Here is a 12,897-nt window from a genome sequence, read left to right as displayed (position 1 = left end):
TAGTATAGTTTATATATAAAATTTACATATTTATATGCAATTTGTGTTAAAACTGTAAACTTAACATAGGACGGAGTCCTTAAACTGATCTTTGGGCAGTTATATAAAATATACACATTGGTTTTGTTGTCAAAGTCATTATTTAGAAATCTCCCATAGCTGCTATAATGTTATACAGTGCTGTCCTTGCATCACTTTTTTCAAATACACTTAGAACTTCCATTGCTCTTTGTGAATGCCCTTTTTGTAGTTGTTTTGCTAATTCAACACCAGGTCCCTTCATAACAATCTTGTGAATCTGAATATTAAATAGTTAGAAATGAAGACTTTACAGTACAAATGTATTATATAAATATTAATATTTAATATATTTACCTTGGCATAATCTACATTGTTTACAGATTGCAAACCTTTATCGATTTCTGTCATAATTGATAGGTCATGTTCAATGTGAAACATAATTGGCGCAGAACACAGATTGAATGTTACAGTTTGATCTTTTACTATAAATGGACCCAAGTCTAAACAGGCTTGCCAAGCTAATGCTAAATGTTTCCCAAAGTTGTAACCTTGTTCCTGTATTTCGTTGCTATGTCCAGCTAATTTCAATGTACCTTTGCAGGACTTTCCAAGTAATGCACCAGCGCTCAGTACATTTCTAAGAGTCCACTCTTTCACTGCATAATCTGTACGATTTTCAGGTGGTACGGAAGGTAAAGGATTATTTTGGCTATCTCTACGCCCTACAAATTCTGCTTCTGCCAAATCTCGAACAGCGCTCGACATTAATTCTACAATCTAAATAAGATTACTGTAGAATATAAAATTGCTTAGCCGCTAACGATACGCACATATTGCGTATACATACATCTTGATTACGAAGGTTTGCTAATTCTGCACAAGAATTAGCTAATAAGTAATCTCCGCTGAGTAATGCAATTTTGTTACCAATATTCATGTCGTTTAATTCAGAAGTTTCTAAATGAACATCAGGTTCTATATTTATTAGTCCTTTATGTACAAGATGACTGGTGCGTATCATTTCCGTAACCTCAGCCAATGCCCGCTGACTAAATAACAATTCATTCGGTAACTGTTTTCATTTGTACATATCTCATTATAAGTTCTAGTTTTAATATAAATTATACCTATGGAGTACGCCGGCAGCTTTATCTTCCTCCATATCATCTACATTTAAATGACCAGCAGCTTTCGAGATTAACAATACAATGAGACCCCATGCTTGCATGTTATTACGTCCATTGAAAATGACGCTTCTACGATAAATAAAAATAGAAGAAATTAATACATACAAATGAGAATAATTGTAAGCATATGGATAAAACACTCACTTGGCTGTTTTCAATAAAGGATGATTAGATCCTACTAATTTCCTTAAATGCAATGCTACATTTGCTATTTCATCGCTTAAAAGCCATCGCAAGCTTAGAAATGATGTTGGGTACCCAACAATCTTTTCTGCTTCTGAAACAGCCCTGTTCCAATCTGGTTTTTGATTTCCTGCAAGTTTTGCCTCAACTTTGTTGAATTCGTGTAAACGAAACTTATTCTCCGTAAAAGTATGTACATTTCTTTGTACTCCACAATATACATTGTGGTCACTGGATAAAATTGACTTGACCACGTTTCCGTTTCTCAGGAAAGTAAAGACAATTTTGTTCGTAGACATTTTTCTACCGTACACACCCGTGGAATTCGTTTTCTCTCAACATTAACATTGGTCACGCATTCAACAGGTATAACGCACATGATTGACGTCTTAAAACTTTCACTTTTGACCTTATTTTTTAAAGATATCATGCGACCCAACTTTGATAAAAAAAAAATTACAAATTTACATTATAAAGTAACGGTAAAATGAATATTGTATTTACGGATATCTTTCGTATGCAAGGTTTAATTGTTTTCGTTAATTAAAAGAAAAAGAGAGCATTTTTCATTGAGTAAAAATGAATGCATCGGCAACGTAAGGACTACGAAGACGTTGCGATCTTATCTACACTGTATATACGCATGCTTGTAAAATTTAAGCTGCAGTGCTGTACATATGCAATTCCACAGCCGACTCCAGTATTAGCCATGCTGAACGAGAAATAGCAAAGCCGCGAGAGTCTGATTTTGCACTTGATAAAAAGAGTATGCAGTATGTAAATTTCTCTGTCTATCTAGTGCAAAATCGGACTCTAGCAATTTTACTGCCTCTTGCTCAGCATGATTCGTGCTAAAGTTGGCTCGGTTATACTGTGCTATTAGTTAAGAGTTGAATGTAAATTTGGTAACAACACTGGAGATCGACTGTACTGTAAACTAACTTTGTATTAAACTATTAAATATGTTCTAGTAATATAAGAATAATATAATACAGAGTAGATACACAGATTGCCGTGCAATAGGTGTTCAAAATAAAGACATTAGCGCCATTTGCGGGCTGATTCATACACAACGTCTGACCTCACATTTTGGCGAGCGTTTTCAGGGCATAAACACTATATAGTGCATACGTTTGCTATAGCATTGACGTGTGGGTTGCAATGGGGTGTTAAAAGTACCCGTAACATGTTCTATTAACCTGATTTGTGAATAATATATTTGTATCTTCGTTTGTGAATAAATATTTCTTAAATAATGTTGAGTATTATTTTGTGCCGCCGGCTGCAACGATTTGGATCGAACGAAAGGAAACTTTGGATTAAATCATTTACAACATGTTCACTTAAACCACGAAGACAAATAATTTATTCGGAAGGAAGTTTCTTTTATGTTCCTACGAGCAATCCTATGCTTTTAACGAGTGGAATTAGGGTAATAATTCTAACATATATATTATCGTAGTCCATAGAATATTTCGAATATTAATTGAAGATTTCTAATTACTTCGTTAGGTGTTTGAATTATCAAAATACCAATTATAACAAAGAATTAATAATGGGAGGCATATAATAGTCGTACAATTAATATGTTGACAGTTATAACGTATAATATTAATAAATATGTGTTTAATTGACACAGATTTTACAATCAATGTTCCTACAAGTTAGACAATTGTTTATTTCAAGATATCCATTTATTGTTTCTACAGATATAACATTATACGTAATGGGTAGAACTGCAAGAAAACGTCATCAAAAGAAGAAGCTAAATATTAAAGAAATAGCAAAACGAGAAGAAAGTTTGATGCGTCTAAAGTTTTGGTTATTATCAAATAACTGTTTATCAGTTTCTGATCTATTACCGTTTGATTTTCCTATTACTGGTAGAGGATTGAAAATATCGAAAAATATTAAAGCCAATGATGTATTGATCAAAATACCATATGAGATATTAATAACAACAGCAACAGTATCTCAAAGCAATATTAATAAAATTTTTTTAGAAAGCGAATATTATAGTCCTCACTGTATATTATCAGTATTTCTCATATATGAATCCCATTTAGGAAACACCTCAAAATGGTATGATTACATTAGTTGTCTCCCACAAGTTCTAACAAATCCAGATTTTTGTACACAAGAAGAAAAGAGGCTGTTGCCAGCATTTATTGTGGATTGTATGTCTAAATTTCACAATATTCAAAATGACTTTTGGATATTAATTAAGTCTATAACTAATATAAATAATAACTGTCCACATTGCAATAAAGATTTAAGAACGATAATAACATTTGAAAGATACAAATGGGCATATTATATTGTTAATACAAGAGCTGTCTATATAGATACAGATCAGATAAAAACAAATCATGATGTAAATATTAATATAAAACATTCCAATAACCTAGCTCTAGCCCCATTTTTAGATTTGTTTAATCATGATGTTCATGCTACCACCAAAGTCTCTATGATTACAAATAAAGATGGTAACAAATTTTATGAAATCACCACATTAAAATCATATAATAAGGAGTCACAAGTTTTCATCAACTATGGTGCACATAATAATCTTCAGTTATACATTCATTACGGTTTTTTTATACCCAACAATCCATTGGATGAGGTTTATTTTGACATTTTTTATGTACAAGCGTGTATTAGCATTCCAAAATTTAAATTAGATTTTATTATTTTCAATAACTTACAACATAATATGGCATTTACAAGAGGGAATTTGAATTATAATGCAGTTCAAACATTATTCATAGTAACTACAAAATTACGTAAAGAACATTGGAGCGCAAAATTGTATGGGGATTCTCTTACTTCCGAGGATATGCTTAATATTTATACTGTAGCAAAAAAAATTTTAAATTTAAAAAAAAATGAAGTAATAAATAGTTTAAAAACTATGCAAAGCTTTAAGCACAGTACTCGATCTTTTTCAATCGCAATAGATCTCATAAAGGAATACATTACATTATTAACTGAAGTTGACAATTACTTTTGCATACATTGTTAATTACAGTAATATAATTTTTAGAAATGTACATTATTGATACGTTATTAGGAAAATTGAATGTGACTATGCAAGAAATATGTGTACTGTAATTTAGTAATATACCTTCAGAAATTTGTATTGTCTTAATAAAAAAATTTATTTTCTAACTAAACTTCATTTATTTTTCCATTATATAAAATAGCGTAAATAATTCCCATATTAATATATATATAAGAAATTAATAGAAAAAATATATTCTATTGTAAATAATATTTCTTTTTGTTTATATAATAGAAGTAACATTTTTTATTAAGAATCGTTATAGAAAGAGTAGTTTCTTTTGAAATATTTAATGATAATTTCGTTAAATTTTTATGTGAAAAAATTATATAAGTATCGATTTAAAATTTCTAAATGTTTTTGTAGTGTTGCAGCGGAAGTGTAATTGATCGTGTACAGAAAAAAAAGAGTGTACTGCAATCAAAATCTATTATTCCTCCACTCAAGTTTCCGTTAACACTTTCTGGATTAATCGGAGGGAAATCAAGCCAACAGAAAAGAGATTGTTTTCATCCTGGCGCTTCCAATCTAAGTCAAGAAGGTATCGATTTCCAAGGCAAGGAACCCGTTACCTCTAGAAGTATGATTACAGCGATGCTAAGATATATTTGGCCAAAAGTAAGTGTCTCAAAGTATTTAATTTTTTCTATGATAATACGTATTTATAGTATATTTATTTTTAGGATGATCCAGAAATAAGGAAAAGAGTTCAAATGGCTGTTGGCTTACTCGTTGGTGCAAAAGTTTTAAATGTCTGTGTTCCTTTTATTTTCAAGTATGCAGTAGATAATCTCAATGCTCAAAGTATAGCACTTAACGGTACTGATATTTTAAATCTCGGAACTGCACCTGAAACAGTTGGAACGGTAGCAACATCATTACTTATAGGATGTGTGTACAATAGATTGCTTTACAAACATTATTTTATACGTAAGAACAACTAATAATAAATTTACATTAATAATACAGATGGTATAGCGCGTGCAGGAGCAGCTGGTTTTAGCGAACTACGAAATGCAGTATTTGCACAAGTTGCACAGCATTCTATTCGAAGAATAGCTAATAATGTTTTTCTACATTTACATTCATTAGATATGGCTTTTCATTTGTCTAGACAAACTGGAGCATTATCAAAGGCAAGATGAGCTTATTTTATTTTCGTAAGATTTTACTTACTTTTGCTATTTATAACTTATAATATATTTGTGTATATAACATTTATATAGGTAATTGACAGAGGAAGTCGGGGTATAAATTTTGTATTAAATGCTATGGTATTTAATATTGTACCTACTATCTTCGAGTTAGCACTGGTCAGTACGATATTACATGTAAAGTACGGTCCAGAATATGCGGGCGTTGCGTTGGGTTGCGTTGGAATTTATGCCATATTTACATTAGCTGTTACACAATGGCGAACGAAATTCAGAATGTTTATGAATCAAGCAGAGAACGAAGCAAGCAATAAAGCAATAGATTCACTTATCAATTATGAAACAGTAAAGGTATATTGGAAACCTACCTAGTATTGTGATTAGAATAACTATGTATGTACTAAATTCTATCACTACTTTTATCAGATAATGAATTAAGAATTGTATTTTTTATGTTAGTATTTTAATAATGAAAAATTTGAAGCGCAAAGATACGATGAATCGTTGAAAAAATACGAAGCTGCATCGCTTAAAACAAGTACAAGTTTAGCAATGTTAAACTTTGGGCAAAATGCTATATTTAGTGCTGCTCTGAGTTTAATAATGGTATTAGCATCGAAGAATATTTTAAATGGTAAAATAATATATATTGCTTAATAATGAACGTGATTTAAAGAATAGATTTTTCATAATAATATTGGATGAAATGAATTTAGGTACTATGACAGTCGGAGATTTAGTAATGGTCAACGCACTTCTGTTTCAATTATCAGTTCCTTTAGGATTCTTGGGTTCGGTATATCGTGAAGTAAGACAAGCTCTTATTGACATGCAAACTATGTTTACTTTGATGACAATGGACACAGCTATTAAGGTGTTTATTTTCTATTTCATAGTTATTAAGGATATGTTATTGTACGAATGATTAACCTATTTTATAATATAATATAATAGTCTAAAGAGAACGCGATGCAGTTTCATATAAGTTCGGCGAATTCAAACATCGAGTTCAACAATGTTAATTTTCAATATTGCGAAGGCAAGCCTATTTTTAAAGATATCACTTTTACCATTCCAAGTGGCAAAAAAATTGCTATTGTTGGAGGATCCGGCAGCGGGTAAGATTATTAAGTAACGTGTATAATTTGGATTAAAAGTAACTTAATACTAAATGATATAAATTTTCAGTAAAACAACAATAGTAAGATTATTATACCGATTCTTTGAACCACAATCTGGATGTGTTTTAATCAATGGGCACGATATACAAGATATAGAGTTAAATACTTTAAGACAATCAATAGCGATAGTGCCTCAGGTAATTGAATTGGAAGAAAAAAAAAATATGTAAAATATGTTTCTAATAACAATTAAAAAAATATATTTCTAGGACACCGTTCTCTTTCATGAAAGTATCTTTTATAACATTCATTATGGAAATTTGTCGAAATCGAAAGAAGACGTTTACGAGGCTGCTAAAATGGCAAACTTACACGATTCCATTCTCAGATGGCCAAAAGGATATAATACACCTGTTGGAGAACGTGGCTTGAAATTAAGCGGAGGTGAAAAACAACGGGTAGCAATTGCTAGAGCGATTTTAAAAAATAGTCCAATATTAATATTTGACGAAGCCACATCGTCTCTAGATTCTATTACAGAACACGTAAGTATATACTGTATTTTAAATGCTATTAATATGTATTTAATAATAATATTGTTCTAAATAACATGTGTGTAGAATATTCTTGAAGCATTACGCCGAGCAACTTCCGGGCGAACATCCATAGTTATAGCACATCGTTTATCTACTGTTATGGATTCTGATGAAATTTTAGTATTAAATAATGGTGTTTTAATAGAAAGAGGAACACATGATTGCTTAGTCGCAATGCCAGACTCATTTTACAATAAATTATGGAAAACACAAAACATCGGTATGCATAAATCTAATCAAGGGAAAAATAATAGTAATAGAACACCAGGAGTTTGAGTCAAAAGATTGTATAAAATAAAGGTAATAATGTCTGTATAATATTATATCTAGAGACACATTATTAAGAAATACTGTATATATTCCAAATATGTATACTCGAAACTCATTTGTCAGAAAAAACAATCCTGATTCTGGTATCATGTAATAATTGTTATTATGTAATCTAATAACACAAAACATGTTTGAACATAATTACTTTAAAATTAGTACTTTAACTGAACAGTTACAATTATTATTCAAAATACAGTGTATATTATTTGTTCTATTATTACGTATTATGAACATAATGTGCAACAGTAAATGAGTCATTAGAAATATATGTATTTAGGATCGTTTCCTATTTATATTACAGAGATTGTACAACAATGATGCATGTGCTGTGCGCATGTTTATTTATATGCGAATAAATTTAATAATGTCAATGTTTATAAAAAGATGATAATTTTTACTAATTTATTGTTCATATATATAAACATATTTTTGATTTATTTATAAATACAATAATTAGAATATTTCATATTTGTAAATGTAGAAAGAAATTCAGAATGAAACAATAGATAGTTCTATTCTATGTTTTTAATATGTATACTACAACGAACGAAAGGTTCTTCCAATAATTTAAAAAATAAAACAGTAACTGAACAATGTTATTCTTTATTATTATATACACATATCTTAAATATCTTTTACTGAGATTTGAAAATTAAATCGCTATAGTGCAAATATTTTGAATTACACGTTATAATTTGTATTTTCCACTATTTCCGCGTATATGTCTTTTAAAAAATAATAATTTGTTGAATACTTTCGTTAGATTAGAAGTCGTATTTGAAATATCTATAATTTGAAAAACCATTGATTAGTGAAATGTTGTGTAGGATATCACCTTGGTAACCGCTTAAAAACAACTATGGATGTTGATTGGTCTTCAATAAGCTTTTGACAATCCTACAATAATTTATTCTTCTAAAGATATATTATATAGACTTGAGATGGTACTTGTGATGCAGTATCTACAAATATAAAATGCAAACTGAAGTACCTACATTACCTGTAGTACACTTAAATGCCCACACAAATCTCAATAGGTAATAAGTGCAGTATCAAACACTTTACACATATTTTAACATATCTATTTCCAAAGTTTTTGTTTTAAAATATAAATTTTCTTTTTATATATTTAATTGTATTAATAATATTGTATATTAAATATCTTGTACAATACATTAAGCCCTTTTTGTTTATATGATTTCATATTTTTATAGATATTAACATTTCTCTCGACAAAGGATAAATACGTATTACTATGAACTTATTAAAATAATACATAATTTACAGGAAACAAAATTCTAACTTGAGAAACTCAACAGTGCAAACAAAAACTAATACACCACATAAAAATATAGCATGTCTTTCATCCAACAAAAAGAGCTTGCGTCCTTTACTTGGTTTGTATTGAAATTAAATCGCAATTAATGTTATTGTTTCTTTACTTTTAAACTACTTTGATCTATTTATTTTTAAACTACGTTTAGGACAACCTTACCAAAGTAGTGTACAACAAAAACCTCTATTAGAACATTCAAAGCTTAACAGAAATAGCATTAAACAAAGAGTTTTGTCAGCAAAAATGTTACATATTAAAGAATTACAAAATCAGTTGGCTGATGCGCATTATCAATTAAATGTAACTATTTTAATCAGTATCTGTCACAAATAACATATATTAAATTGTAGGGAACATTGAATGTAATTATATCTTTCTCTGCAGGAGTTAGGTAATGAAAACAGGCTATTGAAATCATTACAAAAACGACAGGATTCTGCACTGAAACGTTACGAAGGAACAAACGCAGAGTTGCCACGGATCATTAACTCCCACCATGAGGAATTGAGAGTACTTCAAATTAAATATAAAAAGCTGAAAGTTTTGCATAAAGAAACATGCACTTTACTAAAAGAAAAAGAGAATGAACTTCAGCAATTACAGGTGAGTATTAAATATACATAACACTTTTAGTTATAAATAAATAAAAGAATCTATGTTTCTATACTATTTTGACAGTCTCAAAGTAAACATTTATTACAACTCAGTAAAGATCGCAATTTGGGGGAAAGAGAAAAATTACAATTACAAGTTTCTGATTTAAATTACAGAATGCAACAACAACAAGATACTATACAGGTGATTTAAAAAACTCAACATTGTTTTACTATTCCCCGAATAATGGTTGTATTTTTTAAAAATTATATTAGGTGCTACACAGAAAATTGGCTCTTGAAAGTAAAAGCTTAAAGCAGCAATTATATGCAGAAATTTCTAAGCGAAAGGAAACACAAAAACGTTTAAACGAAACGATAGAAAAATTAAAAAGTTTAGAAAATTTACTGGACAACAGAGAACGACGATTATATTATAATGGACAATTATTACACCCTAATAAAAATAGACATTTTGGTACACAGTCTCTTACAAATTTAAGAGATATTAGGTATGCAAAACTGAACTATTAAACAAACGTTTTCTCTACATAATACTTTTTATAATGTACGTTGCAGCTCATCAAATCCATTGAAGTTATCAAATCAGAGTAGAAGATGGCAAAAAGATGCACAAGAAAGTAGTTTGGTAAAAATTAATTTTATTAAATATATTTCTATAAATTTTAATTTTTAATCGACACAAATTTTGTTGATATTAATTTAATCATTTTTAGCCTATACTTCATACGCCTGAACTAAATGATAAAAGCATAAGAACGGACGAAAGGACAAATTTAAATCAAACATCAGATTCTGTGAAAACAGAAACAATGGCTAATTTGGAACAGATAAGAAAATATCGTCTTCAAAAATTATCACATAGAAAAGTCTCATCAAACGATTTTGAAGAGAAACCTAAAGAAGTAGGTTTTAAACTAGATGAAGATTCAAAATTTATTGAGCGTTCGAACAGTTCAGAAATATTAGAAAGGCAAAATGAGAATGATGAAAATCAGTATGAAATAAGTGCAGACAGTTTTAGAAAAATATATGAAAATCGAAAATATCATAATTTTCACGAATTATTAAAGAACAAAGTTCTTTATTCGTCCGAAGGTGGTGATAGTGAAGATGAAACTTTTCAAAACGATGACGCGAATGCAACTAATAATTCCAGAAAATTATGCACAAGGTTTGAAAATTACAGGATTTATTCGTTTTAAAATTCATAGATAGTTTCTTAAGTATAGTATGTTTTATTGTATTTTAGATTACTCAGCAATACTGATGATACGTCGGATTCAAAAGAATTAACATTTTCTAATTGTACATACCGAGATAAGTTGAAAGTTTTACAGCATGAGAGAAAGGATTCGTACGAAAGTGATTCGGAAGTCGAAACTGAAATAAGAAAAGAATCGATTAAACATTATATGCCAGGAAACCACCAAAATGATGCTGTTAAACTAATTTCATCTATGTGCGATGATCAAATTCGTTATAACTCTAATGAAGAAGTGGAAGAGTTGACGACTTCTCGCTTCTTAAACGAATCACAGAAGATTTATCAAAACTTAATTAGAGAACCACAAGCACCAACTAAAAGTGTTACGGATGAAAATTTGTGTACTTTACAATATGATGTAGATCATACTCATAAAGAACAAATAGACGCTAGTCATTCAATAGATAATATAAATAAATCTTCAGAAGATTTACACAAATATATGTTTGAACAATCTGTAGATAATGTACAAGAAGATAATGATACAAGTATAAAGGAAAACGAACTTCAAGATAAGTTGTTTTTACAAACGTTTACCACAAGAGAGTATGATCAACTCGATGCATCGTTTATATCTTCTAACAAAATAGAACTAACGGATATCGATCCAGAATCATTGTTGCATACGCATGAAATTTTTAACGGTTTGCAGAACAAACCATCTACAAAGAATTCGTTGAGCACGTCGAGCGATTTGGACAAAGGACAAATAACAAGTGTAATGCACAACAATGAAGCAGAAACAAGTCATAGTACAATTATAGGCAATTACAATGTAGAGACAAAAAATAAATTAAATAAGCAAGAAGTAAATACAGAATTAAAAAGTGTTGATGTTTTATTAAACAATGTACAATCTTTTGAGACTGATTCAACTCATGATATAGTTAGCAACGATGATGTCAATACTACAAACGAAATCAGTGTCGGATCAAGAACAATTAATTACGATAAAGAGAAATTATTGGCAACAATGCGGGCTATCGATGATAACGAGAACATTGAATTTTTAAATCAAGATTACGAAAAACACAATGTAACAAGTAGGAAACAAATAACAGAAAATTTGTACCGTGGCTTGCCAACTCACACAAAGAAAAAACAAGATATTATTAAAGACATATTCGACGCTGATGGGTTTAAAAACGAACCTGCGACTAGCTGTAATAAATTGCACTAATATAAAAATTAGCAAAAAATTAACAAACTCTTTGTAAAGTCATAAAGAAGAGATAAACTCGTCGAATGTAGTATATATTATATTCTTTTTATAGTACAACTATTAGTGTCATATTTGAGAGATTACAAACTTACAACATAATGTAATAAAATATTTAAGAATCAACAACTAAAGAATTTGTACATTTTTTACCTTAATCATAATCTAAGTCCTTATAAAATATATACTGCAGCAATTTTAATAAATCGTTAGTTTTTGCATTAATGTTGAATCAATATATGCAAACAGTTCATTTTCTAATATCAAAATATTTTTACTCGTATTTTAAAATGTTTTTTTATCACATGCAAATAAATGGGCATAGTTGCTAGTTTCCTTCTGAAAAATAAAATTTTTTGATTAACTATAATGATTCTTAGAAAACTACTTTTTTATAATAAAAAAGGAAGCTGTTCAAGTCAAGCGTTTAGGTTTAATAAAAACGTCCAGCACAAAGTGGAAAGTTGATTAGTTTCAAATTACGCGCTTAATCCGTACAGATTTATTACTAAATCAATGTTGGGCCAGTGATGCCAGAAAAGCACCGTCGGGTTTGGGCACAACTATTAGGAAAGCTATAAGAAAAGTCTAGTAGAGTAGCGTATGATCTTAATCCTCGATTAATAAAGATACAGATGAAGCAGAATGTAATATTTATGGGGGGTATTGAATCCCCTGCGCTCTCGCAAAACGTTAAGTCTTTCGATAAATTCCACCAATCGGATGCCTAGCGCTATATATGTGCATCGTGATTTCACAATGGATTCAATGCCCTTGTGTGTACAATTACCTGCAATAATTTCTGCCA

The 12,897-nt window shown here is 29.7% G+C and overlaps 3 protein-coding genes across 4 annotated transcripts; 2 read left to right on the top strand and 1 right to left on the bottom strand.

The window, feature by feature from the left end:
- Window positions 1-95: 95 nt before the first annotated feature.
- Window positions 96-1,840, bottom strand: LOC122399179 (all trans-polyprenyl-diphosphate synthase PDSS2). The gene is made up of 5 exons (XM_043399655.1): window positions 1,353-1,840; window positions 1,149-1,277; window positions 869-1,070; window positions 376-798; window positions 96-298 (listed from the first exon to the last, which is right to left on the bottom strand). Exons 1-5 carry the CDS (start codon window positions 1,688-1,690, stop codon window positions 143-145), a joined length of 1,248 nt encoding a protein of 415 aa, XP_043255590.1. The 5' UTR covers window positions 1,691-1,840; the 3' UTR covers window positions 96-142.
- Window positions 1,841-2,551: 711 nt separating this feature from the next.
- Window positions 2,552-8,588, top strand: LOC122399169 (iron-sulfur clusters transporter ABCB7, mitochondrial). Of its 2 annotated transcripts, XM_043399633.1 has the most exons (13): window positions 2,692-2,823; window positions 3,101-3,375; window positions 4,819-5,070; window positions 5,136-5,343; window positions 5,422-5,588; window positions 5,679-5,957; window positions 6,066-6,240; window positions 6,323-6,480; window positions 6,561-6,724; window positions 6,795-6,924; window positions 6,997-7,272; window positions 7,348-7,623; window positions 8,481-8,588. In XM_043399633.1, the coding sequence occupies exons 2-12, from the start codon at window positions 3,118-3,120 to the stop codon at window positions 7,597-7,599; spliced, it is 2,319 nt and encodes a 772-aa protein (XP_043255568.1). In that variant the 5' UTR covers window positions 2,692-2,823; window positions 3,101-3,117; the 3' UTR covers window positions 7,600-7,623; window positions 8,481-8,588. The 2 variants fall into 2 exon arrangements, with proteins under 2 accessions (XP_043255577.1, XP_043255568.1); XM_043399642.1 differs by lacking the exons at window positions 3,101-3,375; window positions 8,481-8,588 and having other exon boundaries at window positions 2,552-2,823; window positions 7,348-7,682.
- Window positions 8,506-12,050, top strand: LOC122399162 (interaptin). Its single transcript, XM_043399619.1, has 10 exons — window positions 8,506-8,690; window positions 8,941-9,050; window positions 9,138-9,289; window positions 9,374-9,592; window positions 9,668-9,787; window positions 9,859-10,094; window positions 10,162-10,231; window positions 10,320-10,777; window positions 10,856-11,211; window positions 11,257-12,050. Exons 1-10 carry the CDS (start codon window positions 8,629-8,631, stop codon window positions 12,048-12,050), a joined length of 2,577 nt encoding a protein of 858 aa, XP_043255554.1. The 5' UTR covers window positions 8,506-8,628.
- Window positions 12,051-12,897: the final 847 nt, after the last annotated feature.

This window comes from Colletes gigas, unplaced genomic scaffold (assembly GCF_013123115.1).
Source record: "Colletes gigas isolate AHSC1104 unplaced genomic scaffold, ASM1312311v1 Colletes_gigas_Sc00002, whole genome shotgun sequence".
In the NCBI taxonomy this organism is placed as follows: Eukaryota; Metazoa; Arthropoda; class Insecta; order Hymenoptera; family Colletidae; genus Colletes; species Colletes gigas.
This window is presented reverse-complemented; position numbering and strand designations above follow the sequence as displayed.

Bases quoted from the DNA above. Each gene is read 5' to 3' on its own strand.
- LOC122399179 (XM_043399655.1), bottom strand. From the start codon at position 1,690: ATGTCTACGAACAAAATTGTCTTTACTTTCCTGAGAAACGGAAACGTG. The intron at 1,071-1,148 runs GTATAATTTATA...ATTGTTATTTAG, and splicing joins GCTGCCGGCGTACTCCATAG to TCAGCGGGCATTGGCTGAGG. The intron at 799-868 runs GTATGTATACGC...AATCTTATTTAG, and splicing joins CAAACCTTCGTAATCAAGAT to ATTGTAGAATTAATGTCGAG.
- LOC122399169 (XM_043399633.1), top strand. From the start codon at position 3,118: ATGGGTAGAACTGCAAGAAAACGTCATCAAAAGAAGAAGCTAAATATT. The intron at 5,958-6,065 runs GTATATTGGAAA...TTTTTATGTTAG, and splicing joins TCAATTATGAAACAGTAAAG to TATTTTAATAATGAAAAATT. The intron at 6,725-6,794 runs GTAAGATTATTA...ATAAATTTTCAG, and splicing joins GTTGGAGGATCCGGCAGCGG to TAAAACAACAATAGTAAGAT.
- LOC122399162 (XM_043399619.1), top strand. From the start codon at position 8,629: ATGCAAACTGAAGTACCTACATTACCTGTAGTACACTTAAATGCCCAC. The intron at 9,051-9,137 runs GTTTGTATTGAA...AACTACGTTTAG, and splicing joins GAGCTTGCGTCCTTTACTTG to GACAACCTTACCAAAGTAGT. The intron at 10,232-10,319 runs GTAAAAATTAAT...AATCATTTTTAG, and splicing joins ATGCACAAGAAAGTAGTTTG to CCTATACTTCATACGCCTGA.